Here is a 22,585-nt window from a genome sequence, read left to right as displayed (position 1 = left end):
AGTGTGCAGTCGTCACTCTGAGGTGGACGGTTGGACAAAGCTCAGGACCAGGACTCATTTACATTCGTCATTTTAAGTGTCTCATATTTGAATAAAATCCGGATTTAAGACACTTTTATTTACACGTCTTCAAGTGTCTGTTTGATTCATAAATAAAAAATGTGATCGTCTAAACGGAAGCATGAAAACATTCATCGTGCTTCCTGTCGGGAGTGTCCTCAGCCTCTTCATCGTGATCGTTATCATGAGCTGATTAAAACCTGTCCCCAGCCAAATGTCATGAAGATGTCTAAATTATGGGTTATGATCAGAGGCTTTGAATCTTCGAACAGCTGCACCAATCGCAGCTTTAACAGCCATAATCACGTCAACCTGCCTGCTCTGGTGTTTCTACCTGTTCTTACATATCATCATGTCCTGTTTCCGTCTGTTCAAATTATGTCACAGTAAACCTCAAACTGCTGTAACAGAGCCTCTCTGGGACAACAGAAACCGAATTAAACTGTTTTTTAATCTAGTTTTTATCAGATACGTCTCTCCTGAAACAGCCTCCTCCATAAAAAACAGCCCAGATGTTCAGCGTAATGAAGCGTCTCACTCATCCTGCAGATGTTTGGAGCTTCTGCACTCCTTCCTGCTAATTATGTGTTGTAGTGTTGTTTCAGCCAGCTGGTGTTGTGTTTATCAGCAGGTACCCCGGCGGTCACATGACTCCCTGCCCTCGCTCCGATTGGCTCTTTGAGCTTCTTCCTCCAGAGGACAAAGAGCCCAACCAGGTCAGACAGGCTTCTGGGTCAGGACGGATATTAGCATGTCAATGGAGTGTGTGTACGTACACACACACACACACACACACACACACACACACACACACACACACTATGAAATCCTGACTAACTCAGGAGTTTAAAGAGAGGAAAACAAGACAAGAAAACGATGCTGGACGGAAACGAATCTGATGAAATGAATAAAGACTAAACGGTCTCCTTCCAGAGCAGACGGTTCTGAGGATGATGATGATCAGGACAGAGGTTCATGTGCATTGAATGGATGAGGCTCCTTCACACCAATCACACTTCACCTCTGCTTTTGTTTTTGGGCTGATTAAAGTCCACCGTGAACAGGCCAAACTATGAGAAAGACGTAAAAGGTAATAAAAGTGAGTTCTGAGAGATTTAACGGATGATTTGTCTTAAAACTTGATTTAACATGAAGCTTCTCTCTTAGACCAGCCTTTCCTCTTTATAGTATTTTTAGAAGGATCATAAATGTAGATTCATCCCTTGAACTCACCTTTTTACCTTTACTTTCCTCTATAAAGACATCATAACGCCGCTATAAAGACAGAATTAGTTTCCACATTACGTCAGTCTTACACAAACAGTGTACATTATTCTGCATCGTGCTGTAGCAGCTGCTCTCTCAAGCTATGTGACGTTTACACCGAGCGAAACATTAAAACCAGACACTCATTGGTTTTTTATGACTCCAACTAATGGAAATGTCCCCAAAATTCAGTCAAGTTTGGCATCTTTGAAACTTAAAACGAAGTTCTGTACGTTTGAACCAAGTGTGGATGAAGAAGATGAAGAACTATGGAGCCAGTACCATGTGTTTCCTTCACTTTTCATGAACGTCATTTTATATTTAAGGCTTTGACTCTTTCTGTTTTCACTTTGGCTGCTTGTAAGAGCTGAGACTCGTTGTGCAGATCTAAAACTCTCCTGAATGAAAGCGTGAACGGCGTCGTCGTCCTGCCGAATCACTACATCCAAAGTCCAACTGAAACGCACCACATGGCCAAAAGTATGTGGACACCTGCATGTTCCAACTCTGTGTCACAGCAGAACACGTGAGTCCAAAACAGTGGACGCTAATCTGTTAAAGCAGCAGATTTCCATCAGATTTCTGAGCCGGGCTGCAGGGATTTGTTCCATCAGCCGCAGGAGCGTCAGTGAGGATGGATGGGGTTCAAATTTCGACTGTGATGTGGAAACAGGAAAAGAAGCGCCTTCCTGAAACGGCCACCACAAAGATGGACGTCTAAAAAGTCTGCATTTGCTGCAACATTAGCAGACAAACGTTAAAGTTCCTGCGCATTCAGATCAGCGGGTGGAGGGAGTCTATTCATGCCGCCGTGAAGAGCCAGACTGAAGGGTGGGGAAGGTACGGAGGCTGAAGGTGGGACAAAATGTCTCAGTGACATGGAAAAGAACAAAGACGCAGGACTGGAAACAACTCACTCCATCGACATTCATTCAACTACTGCTGCATTAGTACCTGAAGCTGCTCCCCTCCAGCAGCCGTAAGCCCACGTCCATTCAGAGGAGACCATTAACATTAACTCTGCGGATGGACACGTCTCTCAGTCAGTCCACCACTTTGGTCCTGACGCAGAAATCTCAGCGACTATGGGATGAAGTGCCATGAAATGTCTTGCAGTCTACTGGCTTTGGTCCTACTCAGTCTTAGCTACTAGTGCCACCATGAAGCTGACATTTATGGGATTGACTTTCCAAATTAGCGAATGTTAGCATGCTAACATGCTAAACTAACAGGGTAAACAAACCTGCTTACCATCAGCATGTTACTGTAGCATTGTCATTGTTAACAGGTTAGCATGCTCGTGTTAGCATTTTGCTTAAGTATGCTGCTAGCACGGCTGCAGACTCTCGTTTTAACCAAATCGGGGACACAGTCTACGACAAAGAGTCCACGATGATGAAATCACTTCAATCTGCATCTGTCCTGTCAAACTGTTTGATTACATCTCAGTGAAATGTCTGAAGAACAGGAGCACAGATGGAGGAACACAGCGCTGAATCAACGCTGCTGAAAACTGTCAGCGAGCTGTCATCATCACATCAGCACAAGCCCCCGTCTGCATTAATAATTGATCATGTTTGGAGCAAAGACGCTGAGAGAAGACGCTGACGCACCTTCTGAACTCGTCACATTTGACATTCATTTACATTTTACAGACTCAATATGAGAGGAACTTTCCTCTGTGTGTCGAAGTGAAATCATCATTTATCTGATTAAAGATCAAATGCTTCTAAAATGATGGAGGTAAACTGTTAAATTTGACATTTTTAGTGAATAATAATCCTCACAAGAGACTCTGGACCACAAGCTAAACAGCAGAATAAAGTGGAGCGTAACTGATTCAAACAGGTTTATTTAATATACGCTCTGTTTAATCTGACAGCTCATGTGTGGACAAGCTACTTGTATTGAAAGGTCAAAGGTCAGAAACCACCAACGGCTGTAAAAACTCTTTCTGAGAGAAAGACAGAGGACGAACGACACAAGATCTTTTTTATTAAATCTCTGGGGTTTAATATGGCGAGCTGTCGTCAGCGCCAAAAGCTTCCTCTGATCCCGAAAGATCAAACAACCAGTGTGTGTGTGTGTGTGTGTGTGTGTGTGTGTGTGTGTGCTTATATTCACATGGAAATCCTAACATGAGGCTAAAGTAGGTAAAATTGAATTCATGTGACTCTGCAGAGAAGAACAGCATCATTTTTCCTGTAATTTCAAATCAGACATCAGGATCTGAGCCGCTCTGTCCAAGCTGGAGTGGCACAGAACTGTTCAGCCTGTTGCTCAAAGGCACTTGGGCAGGGTTTTGAAGAGTTCACTGATGGTGAGGAGCAGCAGAAACCCTCCAAATCTGAGCCTAAATCTCCAGTGAGGATTCAGTGTTAAAGACAATAATATATAGACTAACACGTTCTTCTGAGCGGTCCCTGAACGCACCAAAAGTTTTGTTTTGATGAAAAGACAAGCCAGCTGTGTTAGCTGCGAGGACAAATGCTCTTAGACAAAGTTGATGCAGCGTTCAGACCTCATTCAGACGGAGACGACGGAGAAGCTGGAACCTCATTCAGGAGGAGGACCTGAAGGAGGTGCTAACACCAGACAACGTCAGACTGTTCCAGGGTGGAATCGTTCATAGAGACGAAGGAACCTGACGTGGAACTGAGTGATGGAAGGTGTTTGTGTGATCTGATCTTCATGGATCCAGTGGCTGTTTGTTTACAGATTAACTTCAAGATTTTCTGAATAATACTTTGAAGCAGACTTTGAAAAATGCTATAAACTCCATAAACTCATCCCTTGTTTTTACCGCCTCTCTGCACTTCCTTTTAGCAGGATGCGGTCTGCGCTCTGCTAGCAGCTAACTGCGGTATATACTGTGCATACCATGAAACAACGTGCAGAGAAAGTAAGCTGCTGCTGGCGGTGATGCTGCTCTGACTCACCTGCGTACGACCAGTCGATGTCTTCTGAGAACTTGCGTTGATTCCTGTATGCGTATCCTTCACCTGCAAGACAGAGACAGACGGTCATTTTAAAACGTTTATGTGGAATATTAATGACATGATCTGTTATACTGGATGTAATCTGTGCGTAAATCATCAGGAGAACCTGTTCACTGCTGCTGAAACATCATATTTTCTTTACGGTTTCATCAGTCAGCGATTCTCTGCCTCTAAAGACGACGATTCTTCCTTTTCTCACGGTTAATTAAAGGCCGCTGGAAGGTCATAAATGTTTTACTGGTGAGACAAACGTCTTTTTAAATCCCCGAGCTGACAGATTCATTGGAGGGTTGGACTTTAATGGGTTTTATGGTTTGGCTGTCGGTGTTATAACGGCTTTGATTTCATTTGATTTCTTGTCTGACACCAAGTCACCGCTGAGGTCGCCCTGAACAGCTGCCAAAAAAACTCGTACCTCCAACCATCCAGCAGCTGAAAACAGCTACAGGCTGGAACCCTCTGAAACAGCACAACACAGAGCTGAGCTCACAGCTTTACCTGACCCTGTCTGTGGAGCTGAGTTCTTCTTTCTTTCTTTCTATAAACCCCCTCCATGTTTCAAACCTCAGCTGCTTCAAGGCAGATTTAGTAAAAAATGCTTCACCCACATCCAACCTCCTCAGTCCCTAAACTTAATATCAGGTATGTGGTTCTGGTGTTATTGTGAATGTAGTTTACAACCGTGGAACCCATAAAGTTCCATTATTATAAACACCTTTCAAAAATATCCAGTAAAAAAGCAGCATTAGCACGAACACACCTCACTCTTCAGATGGAGGGTCCTGCTGTCGGTTGTTGTGGCAAAAAGTAAGAGCAAAGATGGCGGATGGCGTGCACATCCAACCGCGGTTCGGGTGTTTGAACTGAACCCAGAAGTCACATATTTACTCACCAGCCTATCACACCACGTCGGCTCCAGCTTTAGGCCATATTTGGATATTTTGACTCAAAATGATCAAAAAACAAAACAAAAAAAAAAAAAAAAAAAATTTTGGACATTTTTCTACAAGACCTTCTCCACAACAACGTTCCTTCATACCTTCACTACCTTTGTCTCGACCTTTCTGATGGACTCGGTTCACTCGGACTCTCAGTCATGTATATAATGAGAGCCTGCGTGGTTTGATGTGAGGAGGCGACACCATTAACCCGAGCAGCTGTCTGGGCATCTGTCACATTAATGAAGTGAAGTCGACGCCCTGAGGGGCCGTTCGAGACCGCCACCTCATTACCATAACAGAGCACCGAGGGCCCGACCGAGAAACAGAGAGCAGAGGTCACATGACACAAAGAGGAAATAAAGTGACGTGATGAGGTGTGTGTTTACAGCCATGATGTGGACAGAAATGTTGGGAATCCACTGAATTCAACCGCCTCACCGGTTTCAAAACATCTCATCGTCATCTCAGTGAAAGCTAGCCAGCAGGCTAACGCTGCCACACTTACAGAAATGTTGATTAACGTGTGTCCACACACGGAATGAAAAGCACGTCATGGAAAGCTGCCGCCGTTCATAAAAGGCGCCGTTATCACAAACAAACAAACAGTCTTTGTATTTTCCCGGGCAGAGCAAACAGCTGGGAGGAGTCTGATTTCTCAGAACAAGACGAGTGATGTCAGAAGCTTTTTTCTCAGCCAGCCAATCACAAAGCAGGTTTAGATTTCTCACAGTAACATCAAACACGGATCAAGTGCTTTAAAAACAGCAGTCAGTGAGCGTAAAGCATACACCTGCTTTCACGTGTGCAGAAACACTCCAACACCTGTTAGCCTCCATTAATGCTGCAATAACAGTGTTCCTCCACCTCTGAATCAACAGCTTGTGTCCCCGTGCACCAGCTCCATGAGGACAAGGTTTTCCCAGTCTGGCGTGGACGGGCCTGACCGGCCTGCACAGGGCCCTGACCTCAACCCCATCCAGCAGCACTGGGCTGATCACTAACCAGCCTTCATCTCCAGCATCGAGTGCTGGACCTCACTGATGCTCCTCAAATCCTGCAGCAGGTCCAACATCTGGTGGACAGACTGTCCACTTACTTATGGAGAGGAAACAAATAAACACTGTACACACAAACCTAATGTGTGTTTGTTTGAATCCTGTATGAAGATTTTTACATTTTAAGTCAAACATCATGAATCGTCCACATGAAGCAAACTGCAGTCACTGATCCAAACATCAAACCAAGAAACTCGTATCAGGAGTCCCTCTGAGTGTTTCAAGGCCTCTTCAAACTTCATGGTCGGACCTGTTTGTGGTCGGTTCAGCAGTCTGCAGTAAATTAGGAGATGAGGTCTCCTGCTGTGCTGTGTTTATTCCCTCTGAGCTCTGGATGATAGAGGTCTAATCCAGGATTACATGTTTGACGGCCTGCAGAGGAGAAGACGTCGCCCACAGGGCAGCACCTTCAGTCCAGCTGCTCGGTATGAAGACCTTCACGCAGGACCTAAAGGTCTCATGCAAACAGGAGGCAGTAATCTGACTGCATTAAGGCCAGAGGAGCTGCAGCAGATTAAGTGTTTATGAGTAAAGAGGAGATCACAATCACTTTGAGAGTTTGGATCAGATTGGGCTTTAAAACTTCCTGCAGGGCGGATTTTAATGTATAGAAGAACTTCACATGGAGAGACTTTCTACATGGTTCAAAGAGCAGGATCAATGTGCGTTTCCTCTGAGAAATACAACAACACGGCCTGGACAGGAGCAAAAATCCAGAAATTCAAAGCATTAAAGGCTGAAGATCAGATTATGTGGGTTATTTAAACTGAGGAACATGTGATGTGATCCAAAGGTCCAGAAGAGTGAATGAATGCGACTGCATGCTTCTTTTGGATCACGTGTCAGGATCATAAAATGATGGTGTTTGGGCTCGACTGATCATCTGAAGGTTCAGGTGATCTTCATCCTGTTCTGCACTACATCCGCCTGTGAGACTCGGTTCAGGGAAAAGTGCAGGTTGAGTCTTTCCTCTGAGAGAACAAAGCTTTTCTTGTTCTTCTGGTCTGGTGGAACATCACAGGATGATCTAATCATCCATTTTATTTTAGCTGAAGTGAAGAAAGTTTTCTGTCTCTGAGGAATAAAAGACTGACAGAGCGCCAAAGTGGAACTAAACCTGCCGATGAGCAAGACCTTGCTCCCCGCCGCTTTCCCATGAATCACTGCATGACCATACATAGAGACCGATGTGTTCGAGCTCCTGCCGGCCGACCGCAGCTCGTTTCCTTCAGAAAGCAGCAATAAAGAAACCGTCAGGCCATCAGGAAGAAGACACATCGTTCTTCTGGTCCTCGTCGCTCTGGTTCTTCACTTTACTGCCTTCACTTCATCACCGACCTCCAACACGCAGACTGAAGCAGGGTCGCGACCTTTCGTCTAAAGGTCAGAGGTCAGAAGTTCAAGTAACAAGAAGCAGCTTTCGATTCCAGCACAGTGAGCTGAGGACGCCTCCACATCGCCGTCACCTCAGGACGGAGGACACTAATATTTGCTAATTAGCCCTAAAAAACATCTTTCCGTCCAGCCTTCGTCACATCTGTGAAGGAGCAAATCCTGACTGATGTATTTCACTCACACTTCTCCTGTTGGAGCAGGTGCTGTTTTATTAAAGCTGTTTCATGATGGTAATTCTTCTCAAGCTAATTTTAAGTTTTTCTGCGATTAGCTCACTGCTAACCAAGCTAGCCGTTCTACTAGCGCTGTGCAGCTAACGTCGTCCGTCACTCAATGAATGCAGTTAGTTTGGCAGGTGTTTAAAAACTGATATTTTAACCTGGATGAAAAGTTAAGGAATCATTTTAACCTGAACATCTTGTACAAAATGTTGAAGAGCTGTCGGGATATCCACAGATTTACAGACAGACTGATCCCTAAAACCACTCATGGCTCAAAAGTCAAAGGTACAAGCTTGCAGACATAAAGCCAGCTACAGCTCCCCCTTCCTCCTCCTCCTCCTCCTCCTCCTCCACCTCCTCTGTGACCTCGGAGCAGTCAGGTGGTTCAGGACAGGCAGGAAGCTGTGAGCTCCGTCTCTGCTAAGGTGGAAATGGAAACCAGACAGTGTAAACAGCAGCTCTGACATGAAACACCTGTCTGCTCCACCAACAGTACATCAGCAGGGCTCCATTACAGTCTGTGTGTGTGTGTGTGTGTGTGTGTGTGTGTGTGTGTGTGTGTGTGTGTGTGTGTGCGCGCGCGCATGCGTCACTGCTTTAAGAGTCTTGAACGCGTCAGGTGACCTTTGTCCACTGATGTTTGATGACCCTGCAGGAATCGTTTGGATCTGACACCAGAAAAACATCCAGTTGATTTTAAAATCTAAAAAAAACTTTATGCAGAATTTACATCTGTTGTCCAAACTGGTCTGAGAGGGTTGGCTGAAGGTTCCCAACAACTCCCAAGTCTCAACAGCACATCATGTGACGCTGCACATCCAACGAGCTGATTGGCTGATCCCGCTTCCTGATGAGCGGCAGGTTCAGACTGCAGGGGACTCGACATCAATCAGCCACACAAACGTCTGATCTGCACAGTGTGTGAACACATTAATGTGGAACATCACAAGTCCACAAACCACAGCGTCGATGTAACCAAATACAGCCAATAATCGTTATGATATCAAATGAAAAACAGCCCGCAAAACACTTTTTAAACCTCAAATGTGGTAATAAAAGGTCATTTCAGACACTCAGGCTAAATGTTGAAATTCCACAAGGATTCGTTATTAACTGTGGGACAAGAAGAATGTTTTTGGACTTTTTTTTGTTTTTCTCCCAAATGTCCTACTTTTAAATCGCTGTGAGTCAAACGTGACGCAGACATAAAGCAGATCTGGTCAAAGCTGCAGAGAAAATGGAGGGATTTCAGGGATTATTATGTTTTTGAGAGAACTGTGTTCAGTCAGTGGGTTAAATGTGGCACAAAAGGCACCGTGTAACATCAGATCGCTGCAGGACAGACACCACTCGTCCAGCATGGACATGTCAAACAGGCAGGTTTCGGTTACAGACCACACCGACGCCGTGACAACGCCTGACACATGAGCGGGGCTGGAAAGCTTTTGTGTCGCCAGCTACAAAGAAAACACCTGCCGAGTCTGTCACAGCGTACCTGTCAGACAGGAAGTGTTAAAACAACAAAAGAAGGCTTGAATCCCACCGACCTCCACAAATTCTGATTTGTTCAAAACCTGCAAAACTAACGAGACTCCCATCATGCTCAGCTGCACTTAGCATTAGCAACAGTTAGCATGCTAACAGCGTTAGCGACCTGCTTCGATTTATTTATTCATTTATTTAACTGAGTTTTGGACATTTATTGGGTTCAATCATTTCAGGATGATTTTCTGTATTTATTCATGTCCATTTTTTTTTTTTTTTTTACTTTTCCGTAAACACCCGTGTGATCTTAAAGTCTGTATCAGCAGCCAATCAACTGCTTTGCATTAGAAATCAGTATATTGATGAAAGGGGATGACAGGCAGAGATTTCAGGTAATATGATGGTGACTGTGCTCAGTGTCGCTCTTTGTTGGGCATCAAATGACGTTCACGCTGCACGACGTGGCCGACGTTTGTCGCCCTTTAGAGGAAAAACTCCTGCAATCGTTGCTGCAATGATCTAGAATCACTGGAGACATAAAACAAGAGCTCAGGAGAGAAAAAGTTTTGTTAAAGGAGCAAAAAGAGAGAAAAGCTGATTTAAGACGAATGGAGAGAAGGAAGTGAAGACGGGAGGCGGCTGTGGAGGAGACGGGGGATGTGATTCAGGTTGAGGACAGAAAGCAGGGGGTACATGCTTATGTTCCACTGGAACACAGTGAATGAGGAGAATAGCTTCTATGGAGAACTCTTGCTCAGCGTCTGCACGGAGAGAAAAAGACCACAACTGTGTCAGTGTGTTTATTCAGCGGAGAGTGGCCGGCTCGGCTCTGTGGGAGCCCCGCAGCCTCCAGCCGGACGCTGAATAAGAGGATTAGCCGAGCCCTGGGAGAGCCGGGACGTCCACAGGCTGCGGGGTGAGAACCGGTGCCCGTGCCAGAATGTGTGACCACCCCCCCGACACATCCACCCGAATCCCTGCCCCTCTCCTGACGCCAGGGGGCCGGGGGTGTGAGGAGGGCGGGGTGGTCTGAGTAATGCCGAGCGCTCAGACTGGAGGGGTACGGCAGGTTAATCTGTGGACAGTCTGGCCTTCTATTTCTTTAAGGGCCATGATGGCGGCCATGTTTTAGCTCCTTAAATTTCCCAGATCCAGGTCGGGTGATTTCCCTCATTTTCAGGCAGCTGCTGGTTTAATTTGACATTTCTATGAAAATCAGCGAGTAGAGACTTGAAACTTTCTGCTGATGGATAAAATCAGTTCAGTCTGAATCTCATATGCAGGGTATGATTTGGGAAACGGGGAGCAGATTGAAGTTTTAATGATAATCACTTCACTTTGTTCAGGGTGGGAGAGGTGGCTGGTCACAGAGGTGACAGAGGTTACAGACAGTTAAATGTTTGACAAAAGACTGTATGATTTCAGCCTCAATGCACCAGTACAGTAAGCATTTCCTGCCGCTGCTCCTTCACATTATCACCTTCCACTGGCAAAACACTGTGTGGCTTTCATTGTGAAGCAGCCACAGGAAATGCTAAAGCTCTGCGAGGCTGTGCTGAGGCACAACGGCGCTTTGAGCTAAATGCTAATGCCGGCATGCTAATGAGAGTATGATGGCAATGCTAACATGCTGAAGTTAGCAGGCACAGCGTTTACGATGCTCACCTGCTTCGTTTACAGCTGATGGGAACATCATTCGTTTGAAGGTATTTCATATTCATGACAATCAGTCTGGGTTAGACCACCTGCCGACTGACCGCCACGGCCACGCCATGTGGGCTGGGATCATTTTTCTCACATCTGACATTATGTTTTCCAAACACGCTGTGAATTTTCCCTGAGTCGATCCTTACAGACAGGATTTTCAGGTCCAAACTATAAATCCACCAATAAAAAGCTTTAGGTGACTACAGATATTTAGGGGGACCGTTGTTGGAGTTTAGGTCCATCAGACCACGTGAAGGGACCGCGAGCGAGCGCTGCCTGGCAGGCTGAGCTCAGGGCAGAAACACAGCAAAGCTTCAAGGCCAGCGAATGGGCCGATGAGCCTGAACAGCTGGAGTGTTTCACACTTCAGAGGACTGACTGCAGGCCTGATCTGTCAGCAGACTGAGAGAAAAACCACCGAGCAGAAAACCTCTGCTGTCATAACACGTCCGCTGAAGCTACCGTACGAGTCCTGCTGCGTGATCCCGTCCTCTGTCAAGGCTGTTTTCTTCCCACAAACGTCCTGCCATCCACTCCTGGCCTCTCAGGAAGGCGACCAGTGAACTGACGGAGGCGTAAATCTCTTCATTGTGGATTGAATCAGTTCTCAGGTGAAGTGGAAAGACCTGACGGAGCTCGCCTCCACCAGAGCTGCTGAAAACCACGCTGAGCTGAGGGTTATAATTCATTTCCCAAAGCATAAATTGCCTTTAAAGTGTTTGACACTTCCTGTCAGCGACTGTGAGGGAAAACACTCGTTCAGGAGCAGAGGGACAATCTGTCTGTGGGCAAAAATCTCATACCGAGGAGGTCGGTGTGGACGGATGGGTCAACAAGTGTGACACCACAGGCCGCCGTTTCTACCACAACTTCCTGTTTACTTGTCACTGTCGGTTTCTTTTGCCTTGACATGACCTTTATCTTAGCTAAGCAGCTTTGGAAGGCAGTGCAGAGGTATTTTAAGGCAAAGAAGAAGTATTTCTTTTGTTGGTAAACACTGTTTTGATTCAATTGCAGCAAAAAATAACATTTCCAAACTGGCTTTGAATCTGTATTGAAACAGAGTTCGACCTTTGAAGGGCTCAGACAGCAGTGATTCATCAAAGTCCATAAAAACCCAGAAATCCACTCTGAGACCACCAACAGGAAATCAAAGCGCCTCGTCACAGCGCTGCAGGCTTTACACAAATGAAATGTCAGTTGTACATAAAACTGCCGCTGGGAGCGTTAACTCAGGGGAGGACCGGCTGTGGAAAACTAAACTCATCAGCCGAGCAGAGGCCTCAGGGGTGAAATTCTCCTCATCGATCAGCCGCTCTCATCTTTCCCTTTTAACTATAAATGGCAAAGGACAAAAGCTGTGGACGGTCTACAGGCAGAGTCCATCAGCCCTAAAAGGAGGACAAAACATGAAAGAAGCAGAGCTGCTGAGAGGATGATTTCACATGTGCAGAGCAGGATGAAGGCAGGAAAACAGAGCGCAGGGGTGAAACATCATCATCGTTAGCGAGGAAGATCTGAGCATGAGTGAGACGCTTTCAGTCCTGTAGGTTTAAACGAGGCAGAAACAAAGGCCTCGCTTTATTAAAATGTCTGAAATTCACTGACTGAGACATCAAATGTAAACAAGCACAAAACCTTTTAACACCTTGACCTACGTTCAGACATCTGCAGCCAATCACAGCGGCCGTTTGGTTAAACCTGGACTTAAACACCTCTCAGATATAAACGGGATAAATTCACGCACAGGTTCTTCTGCATCACGAGGAGGGTCTTACTCTGAGCTGCTCTCCCAGAGTGCACGACGCCATCGAGAGCTGCTGAGACTGAACGCACTGAAAAACCTCCGGTCGCCCCCGGTCAATGTGCAGGAGGTCAGGACACGAACCAGGCACACTGATGCAGAGAGGCCTGTCAACTTCTCAAGCGCTTCAATCAGGATGTTCTGATCAACTGTGTTGAACGAAGTCAGAATCAATCAATACTAAAAAAGACACACGTCAAACTTCAATCAATCTTCAACTTCAACATCAATCTGCTTATGAACAAACTTGTCAATAGATTTGCTGAGGGAGGGAACATTAGACATCAGGCCAATCACACGCATCACAAGCACGTCAGTCAACACGTTCTCTTCTGTGTGTGTGTGTGTGTGTGTGTGTGTGTGTGTGTGGTCATGGTTTTAACTTGTAACTGCAGTGTCTCATCTCTGCTCTACATCCACCAACACCAGCGTCGCTGCGCTGAACCGTGATAAGACTGAGCAGCTCTCTGACAGCTTAGAGTGTGTGTGTGTGTGTGTGTGTGTGCGTGCGTGCGTGCGTGCGTGCGTGCGTGCGTGCGTGCGTGCGTGCGTGCGTGCATGCGTGCATGTTGTCGTCATACCCTCGTGTGTGACCTGTATCTGTAGCCACAAACAAATGATCTGTCCCGGGGGACAGCAGATGAATAATGGATCCGACCGTCTACAGTTTCTATCGGCAGCCTCTCTGGGCTGCAGCCAAACGCTCGGCAGCCTCCACGTTGACTTTGTGCTTTGAGCTCGACAATAAACACGTTCGTGTCCTGATCTAACTGAGGATGAAGCGCTGTGGTGTGAAACCTGATGGTTAGCATACCGTGTATATCTGCTTATCTGAGGCGCAGAAGTCATCTGTATTAGCGCTTTTAAAAAATACATATTTCACGTTTGTGTCAAGTTTCATGTCAGTCAGGAGATAATATTTTGTGAAATTATAATAAAACCACAAACAAACAATACTACAGCAACAACAGTATCATAAAAATGTCATATGTAGCTCTAACCAATCAGTAGCGAGTATCATATCTGTCCTGCTGACTTCATTGTCAGCTGACACAGCTAACAAGCCGTTAGCTTAGCATTTGTCACTGATCGAAGACATACGTTGATTTATGAGTTGTTATTCAACTTATTCTTAGCTGTGGTTGTTATAAGGTTTGATTTACAGGATTTCTTTTGGGTATTAAACCAGAATAATAAAACTGCTTTCGAGCACGTCGGTTTGCGAGCAGCATTTCTCAGTTTTGTTTCTACGAACGTCTTCCAAAGACAATCCGACAAACTTTTCAGACAGCAGTGCTTTGACCAAAATGCTAACATTAGCATGCTAACATGCTGATGCTTAGCAGTGAAAATTTTCTTCATGGTTACCACCTTAGTTTAGCATGCTCACATGCTAACAACTGCTAACTGGCACTAAACACAGCACAGCTGAGGCTGATGGGGATGATGTTAGTTTTGCACGCAGTTGGACAAATTAAGTCAAAGTCAAAGTCAAAGTCACTTTTATTTGTCAATTTCTTCACATGTACTTAACATACAAAGGAATTGAAATTGCGTTTCGCACTTTCCCGGCATAGACAAGACAACAGTAGGTGCAGAAGCACGACAGGACAACAAGACAACAGGACAAAAAAAAGAATCTAAACCCTAGGTAATATTAAATAAATAAGTTAGGTATAGCTTAGGGCTTATCCCATAGCTAGTGCTAACGACATGAGGACGTAACAGGACAAGACAAGACTCTGAGTACAGTAGGTGTTTCACATTGTGCATGAGAAGTATTGTACTGTGTGGTAGCTTCTCAGGTTGTAGTCAACAGTGGTAATAAGTGGAGGCTGGTTTTAGTGCAAAGATGATCATAGCAAAAGTAGCAGCAGTAGTATAATAGTGTTAAATTAAAACTTTGACACGATGACGGTGCTGAATGAAAAGCAAGAGGATCACCCAAAGTTCTCACAGTTCAGTACACCATCAAACAGCGGCGTCTGTAGAGCCACGCTGCTAGCTTAGCTCAGAAACGACTTGATGTCTGAGGAACGTCCTGCACACTGTAACGTTTCAGAGACTGAACCTTTATTGACCAAATTACAGAGAGACAACAGTGCAGAGAAGTTGAGAAACTCATCTTTGGAAACTCAGAAAAAGAATTTAAAACAGCTTTTGGAAACTTATCAGACAAACGTTTCAGAAAAACGACTCTGGACGACCGCAGAGGTCGTCTCAACTCTCACTCCCTTTGTTGAATTTACTCCAGATCTCGGCGCTGACGCAGGCCATCCCACCAACACCGATTCAGCTTCCACATGTCTGCTGGGTACCTGCCCACTGCTCGCTGCGTGCCAGCCTCTGCTGCAGCTGCATCGATCTCAAACAAACCCTGCAGCCCAAACCTTCAAGCTGCCTCTCTCTGTTCGTCTGCCCGGCCTTCACCTCCACAGCCAGCGGCTCCAACATTCAGAGAGCGACAGGGCGCCCAAACAAAGAGCTCCCACTCAGGGCGACTTGTTTACAGGAAGAGGAAGATTTAAAGGGAAACTGAGAAAGATGTGGCTTCAATGCAACAATCTGAGGGATGCTTTATTTATTTTAAACCTTTAATGTCGGCTATGCCAGCCTCAGCTTTATGTCTGAGTTGCTACAGAGCAGAACATAAATAACGATTTATTATATAAAGAGAAACACATTTAGAAGCACTAAACGTATGTAGCACGTGGCTCATGACGGCATCAATCAGAGAACAAAGCAGCGGTGTGTGTGCTGGGGAGCCTGATGGCCTCAATCGCTCATAAATCACATACGTTCCCCCTGTGGCACCTACGCAACGTGTAAACAAAATGGCATCCAGGTGGCCTTTTGTTCACTGAAGTTTTACTGGACTTTGATCCGGACAGCAGCTCCCTGTGAGACCATGAACGAGCTGACGATCTGAGGACATGTCAGCACACATGACTCTGGGGTTCAGATTCTTATTTTCAGGTGATTCTACACTAATGAAAACACATTATTGATTATCATATTCCATTTCTGCCAAATGAGCCCCCCAAATCCTCGACACTGGACCTTAAAAGATGAAGCTTCAACCAGCAGCCAGTTAGCTTAGCTTAGCAGAAAGACTAGAATCACCTCTGAAGTTAACTGAGACAACGCATCTCACTTGTTTAATCACATGAGAGTGGCTTTGACCATCTCATCTAACTTTACCAGAAACGTCAAACTTCTGCTTTAGGCGGACTTCCTGTTGGAGCCACGACAGCAGCCGGTCAGACCGGGCTGCCCGGTCTTTGCCGTCATCTTCCCATTGAAGGAAACGGAGAGCTTTCACAAACGCTCTGATTGTGGATACGAGCTCATTCATTCACTGTCTGGACGGCAGCAGAGTGTCGAACATGAAGGCCCTCACAGCATCTGGGTCTGCCCGTGTGTTCAGTCTGAACGTGGAAACCAGCAGCAGCTCATCAGCTCATCGACATATTGTGACCGACAGCAGATTAACATGTGGACAGAAAAGATTATCATGACACGGATCCACTACGGCAAACAGAAAAAGGTTCTTTAGTGACTCTTTGGTTCCTACTGAAGATGGGTCGAAGAAGATCGACCAGGCTGTGATACACTCACCACTCAGCAACAATCAGCTCTTCATCACAGCTCTTCATCACAGCTCATTACGTACTGTGTTATTTCTTACATACTCCTGATGAACAGCAAATCCAGGCTGCCAACAAGAACCAAGTGGACTCTGTCTGCTTTCTGTTTGTCACATCCTGTAGGGCCGTTTTCATTGGTTCAGTGACTGAGGAGGATTCACCTGTGAGCCATCAACATTTCAACACATGGGACCATTTTCCAACAGGCCATAAATGCTTTCAACGTGAGACTTATCTCCATACAGGACACATTTCATCTCTTTATAATTCCAGTCAGTCTGTTGGTTCAGCCATTGATGGATGGATGCGTTGACACGATGTAATACAGACATTCATGGTCCACAGGAGATGAACCTTCATCACTTTGGTGATCCTCTCCTGATCTTTCCTCCTGGTCAACAATTTCCCTCCAGTTCATGACAGGATGAAACTAATGACTGGATTCATGTCAGTCTCAGCTGCAGTTTGAGATTAATGCTAACATTTCATGCTAACATGCTAATGGTATCATTCAACTCAAAGTGCCTCAGAACAGCTGGGGCTGATTAAGTCCGGCTGAGAGCCTCTTTGGGTGTGTGTGACCAGTGTAGACGTGGCTCATGTGCAGCTCACTGAACTGCTTTTGTATGAAATTATGCTGCATAAATATAATCTGAACAAACTATTTGTGGGCAAACGAGTGAGTCTGAGGTGTCCCAAAAAGGCCACCATACAGATTTTGATTACAACGTGACTTTTCCCAGACCAACCAGAGGAAAAGCTCTAAGAACGGAAAAGCTGTCTCTAAATACTTCATCAGTGCAGCATCTTTTTGTGGGGTGAACGTTGTTTAAACGGCTCCTCTCCTGAATACCTGATCAGCGGCGAAGGAGCAGCGAGTTTCCCTCGTCACCCAGATTTCCTCATGTATAAAGCGTCCGTTCCAAGCGGAGCCGCTTTGGTTCCAGCAGACGTGTTTCTAATCGAATCGTACACACGGTGACGAAACAGTTTGTCAGAGGCCCAGAGGAAAGCTTCTCTAACAGAAAAACGACTTAATTAAACACTGGAGCTGAATGCACGAAGGAGGGTGCCAACGCTGTATCCCACAGGAAAGACAATGGGAGAGGAAGTGTGTGTGTGCGTGTGTGTGTGTGTGTGTGTGTGTGTGTGTGTGTGTGTGTGTCTGTTTTAAAGCCTCTTACTTATATTAAAAGCTTTTGACAAACTGATTTCCTCTTCAGATCAGGCTTCAGGTGACAATGACGTTCTGAATCATGTTCGTAAGAACGTGCATCCGGTTAAAAGACGATTCTGAGGGAATCTGAGAGCTCATGCTGCATTCAAGTCATGTAGGACTTCTAAGCTGCCAACTGGGGAAAACAGTCCGTAAACACTGGACAAATCCGCAGATGCTGGCAGTCCGGAGAAGCCTATTTTAACAGCGGTATAAATAACTTCTAAGATCTTAAGTGATTAAAGTTTCACAGGTTTTAAAAGCAAAGTTTTCTGTAAAGTTTTCATTTTGTCACTTTTTAAGCTTTTTCATCCCTGTGACTTTTTACGGTCATAAAGTATAGACACAGAACATTTAAGAAGAAGAAGAAGAATCAGGGGGAGACATTCCCCTTTATTATCACACAACATACACTGGACACTGCACACGAAGGTGAAATTTGTCTTCCGCATTTCTCCCATCCTGGTCGTCCTTCCTCCACGGCAGACCAGGAGCGGTGGGCTGCCATCCAAGCGGGGACCAAATTGCGTTTTGTCACCACTGGTCAGGTGGTGATCTTCTTGCATGTTTTTAGTGGGGGTATGTTTTACGGAGGATACCCCAGGTGAACACGGGGAGAACATGCAAACTCCACACAGAAAGGCCCTTTTTTTCCTCGAGCAGCAGGCACCGAAGGCATGGTGGAGGACACACCCGAACCTGAATCGAACCTGGGACCTTCTTGCTGTGAGGCGACAGTGTTGCCACCGTGCCACCAAATTTGCAAACGTGTTTTTGGAACACTGGTTGGTTCTTTCACTTCCTTTTCAAGAACAAATGTTTAAAGTATAAATAGCTTTTAAAAAGGGATTTGAAATGATTCAGAAGTCAGTAAAACACCATCAAACCAAAGTCGTTTCATCCAAAGGCAGCGCAACACATTTTCCATAAGTCTGCAAAGACCTCACACACACATCAAATGTGAGTGTGAGGTTTCTGCAGATTGACCTGCACAGAAATAATCTCGTGTATTTTATTTGTGCAGTGATTTTAGAAACGAGGTTTGAAGCCAAGGCCAATAAATCAAAATAGTAAAAAAAAAAAAAAAGAAGCAACACAAAGAGAATAAGACAAAAAGGTCATCAGATGAAGTTAAATAAAGAAGAAAATGAGAAAAGACATTTTTAAAACAGGTGGATTTTACACCAAATCTCGACCTCAGAACTGTTTTCATCACGATTCTACGAAACCTCACTGCTGACCACGAAGCCGCCTGCGTTGCTCTTGATGGCATTTATTGTGAGTGAGCACTAGCGGGTTTGTTAGTTCTTTTGTTAGCTTGTTAGCTACATCCATGCTAAGCCAGCTAAGCTGTTTAATGCTACATGTTTACATCAGCAGCACGGACACGAGGATGTGGGGAATGCAGCTGTGCTCCTTTGTTCCAGATAAAATCCTCTTGGCTGCAGACAGGAAGGAGATTTCTTTTTAAAGGAAGGAACTCGATCTAAAGCCTGATGCAGAAAAGGTCTTGGTCACTCCCTCTCAGCAGGAAGTCCCACCTCCACCGCGGCGGCCCTGATGATGTCAGCGCCACATCACCCGCAGGTCGCAGCAGGTCAAACGCTAATTTCTTCCTGACCTGCGTGAATCTGCCGTATGCAGGCGAACATCAGCGGCGATCAGCAGCTCATTAGCAGGCAGACAGTTTGTGACGGTGCCTTGGGGACGCATGACTATTCTGAGGAATGACCTAATTGGAATTAGCAGCGGGGGGGCTGGGGGGGTGGGACACACAGGAAATTGTGGATTTTACACTTCGTCCTTCTTTAACCTTGACACACTTGTGGAGGATTTGAGTACTGTGAGCGATGGACGGCAGAGGGTTCCTCCTCATCGTCATCTGGCCATCAAACAATATTCAAGTTTCCTCTGACTGAAGTAAAATCTGTATGAATTTACAGTTTCTTCATTAAATCTTTGATTGAATGTTTTCATGGTCTGTGACACGGTAACATGAAGAGAGGTGGAAACATCCTCCTGATGGATGCACAGAGTGACTTTCAGTGGCTGTACTGTTGAAGAGGGACCATTTTTAAATTCTGGGCCAATCAGACGACGGTTAACCACCAGCTGACCGACACCACGGAGAGACAAACAAAACACGCTAACCGACAATTTTCTTTTTCTCTCAGTGTGGAGACGATTAGCTGCTTTTAAACTGAACGTCTTTGAGTTTTGGACTGAACACAGTTAAACACGTCAGGTTGGATTCCAGGAAGTTAAAATGAGCATTTTTCCTCTCCGTTGCCTTTTTATTTGCACTTATTTTTCAAGGTCTGAAGAGGATGAATCCTAATGATGAGAACTCCACTGATTTAGCTTCGCTGTTCTGCAACACTGTCGGACACTTGATGGAAAGTTCTAAAAACTGATTGATATCAATGCAGCAGCATCAGAGATATGGTCTTTTTATTCCACACTTTCTTCTTAATCAAAACCTGCCAACTACATTACCCACAATGCAACCGGACTGCAGTTTGGAGCTTCAGATGTGTTGTGCTAGTAGCGGCTAACGTAGCGTGGAGCCTGCAGGCTGCAGCAGAGGTGAGCAGCAGCTCCAGGTCGGCTCACGTCTGATTCCAAACCAACAGATCTGTTTCGTTTTCAGACTCCTGATCTTCAACCGAGGCTGACTCGGATGACATCACTTGAGGATGTTTATCGGACTTTATAAACGTTTATCACATAAACAGCAGAACTACGAAAGACCTGTAAACAGATCAGTGGAGCTCCCCTTTAATGTCGTCATCTTTTCTGCTTGTGCACAGAAAATATCAGATGTTGATGGAATGTCCTGATGGCCTTGCTGCTCCCCAGAGGATGGACCCTTTAAACGTGGACGACCCCATGACTTTTCTCTCTAACCGCCCTCAGCACAAATATCTCAGCCCATTTGCAGCAAAGAGGAAGAACATCAGAACAGCATTGTTTAAATCAATTATCTGAACAGGAGCAGAGAAACAATACACTGCTGTGTACAATGGAAACACGTCCCTTGTTGAACAGCACGTCTGGCAGTTATCAGCTTTGGTTTCATCCCAAATCAACTTCAGCTGCATTCAGGGACAACATGAGGACTTCACACCTGCTTCCAACTACATGTAAGTGCTGTAATTGTCTTGCACTTCACAGACGAGCAGGATTAACCTTTCACACCTTTCACACGTCTCTCTGCAGACGAGCCTCGTGAATGAAGCGCTTCTGATCTTTGTACAACAGCTCAGGTGTGTCAGCACTACCTGCGGCCTCGCTGTGGTGAACAGAACCAGTCTGACCAGCAGGAGGACAGACGTCCCTCAGACCTGAGGAGAGTGAGAGCCTCAGGGGGAAACATCTGCTGCTCCAGTCTGAAGCTGCAGGTCAACCTGCCAGCTGACCTCCGCAGGGTCTTCAGGTGTTTCCCCTCAGAACCGACACACCTGATACCTGCTCAATCTAAGACTGAAGGTTGAACTGAAAGACCGTTTTCACAGATCAAGTCTCTATTCACCAAATCAGAGCTCCTCTCCACGTTCAATTAGTCACGTGTCTCTACAAAAGAACATAAATCACCATTCATTTATTTTATGAGCTTTCCTCTGGGGACTCGACTACCCCCCCCGACATTTGTCTAAATAAAGTGTAAATAGCCAACTGTTGGCTCACATGTTCGCCGCATCAGGTCATAATATGTTAAAGTCTGTGTTTTGGCTTGTTTTTGTGACACAAGTGGGAAAAAAATCCACTAATTCTCCATGAAATTCACTTGTTATTCCAGTCTTTCACAGTGCTGCTAAAAACCAACATATCTGGGTCTCTTTTCTTCTTCTTTTGCTTCTTTGGAGACTCCAGAGCCCTGACATGGTGCTGTACAGCCCGACCCCCTGCTACTGTTAGCTTGTAATGTTGGTGATCGAGGAATTTAAGCTCATTCTCCTGCTGCACTGAGTGCAGGCTGATCTGGATAAGAGGATCAGACTAATGTCTGAAATGTAAATGTAAATGTTCTGTAAATACTTGAAAGACCTTGTTGAGGCCCATCGAATCCTTTTGTGGACGCCAACATCTGCCTAAAGCGTCCCCGCATTCACCTGCTTAGATCCCCTCCACCAGCCAGTGAATGGGAAGAAAAGGAGCGAGTCGGCCTTTTGCTGAAGAGGACTTTGACCGCCCCGCGTCGTCCACGCAGGCCTTTTATCGCTGGCCTTTTTCACGTCACTTCTGCGGATTTCGTATTCAGCGGTTTGAGAGACGAGGGCCATCGAACATCCAGGTTCGAGGCGAGACCACACACTCGCAGGCAGCTGAGGAGAAAACGGGGAGAAGAGTGGAGGACAAATCAAATGGCTCTCCACCAGCTACTCTACGGGGGCTCCACTTGTTCTCTGCTGCAGCGGGCCCCGGTGTTAGCGGCCCCCCTTTCAGAGGCACCGTGGGCCACCCGGATCTGCCCCGTCATCTATTACAGCGTCCAGAGCAGCAGTGGGCACCGAGGAGGAGGAGGAGGAGGTGGAAGAGGGAGGGGGGAGGGTGACAGTGGTGGCAGAACACCAGGCGGACACCAGCAGAGACAAGATGGTTGGCTAACCAAAAGAAAAAAACCACCCTCGACACCCCTCATCCCTCACCCGCCCGTGAACGAGGAGAGACAAACGAGGAGGAGGATTAAAAAACGTTAGGGGGGGCAGACAGTAGAGGGATGAAGGCATGAGGCTCTAAAGGGGGAAAAATGTGGGACAACAGGGTGACGGAAGATGTGCTGCAGCAC

General features: G+C 45.8%; 1 protein-coding gene across 5 annotated transcripts in view; it reads right to left on the bottom strand.

The window, feature by feature from the left end:
* The window catches only part of ptprz1a (protein tyrosine phosphatase receptor type Z1a), a 69,595-nt gene that overhangs the window by 40,772 nt on the left and 6,238 nt on the right, over positions 1-22,585 (bottom strand). For all 5 annotated transcript variants that reach the window (XM_076732318.1, XM_076732319.1, XM_076732320.1 and 2 more), the window contains exon 2: positions 4,266-4,328. In XM_076732318.1, coding sequence (XP_076588433.1) covers positions 4,266-4,328 — 63 coding nt within the window. The remainder of the gene's footprint in view (positions 1-4,265; positions 4,329-22,585) is intronic.

This window comes from Chaetodon auriga, chromosome 6, assembly GCF_051107435.1.
Source record: "Chaetodon auriga isolate fChaAug3 chromosome 6, fChaAug3.hap1, whole genome shotgun sequence".
Lineage (NCBI taxonomy): Eukaryota > Metazoa > Chordata > Actinopteri > Chaetodontiformes > Chaetodontidae > Chaetodon > Chaetodon auriga.
This window is presented reverse-complemented; position numbering and strand designations above follow the sequence as displayed.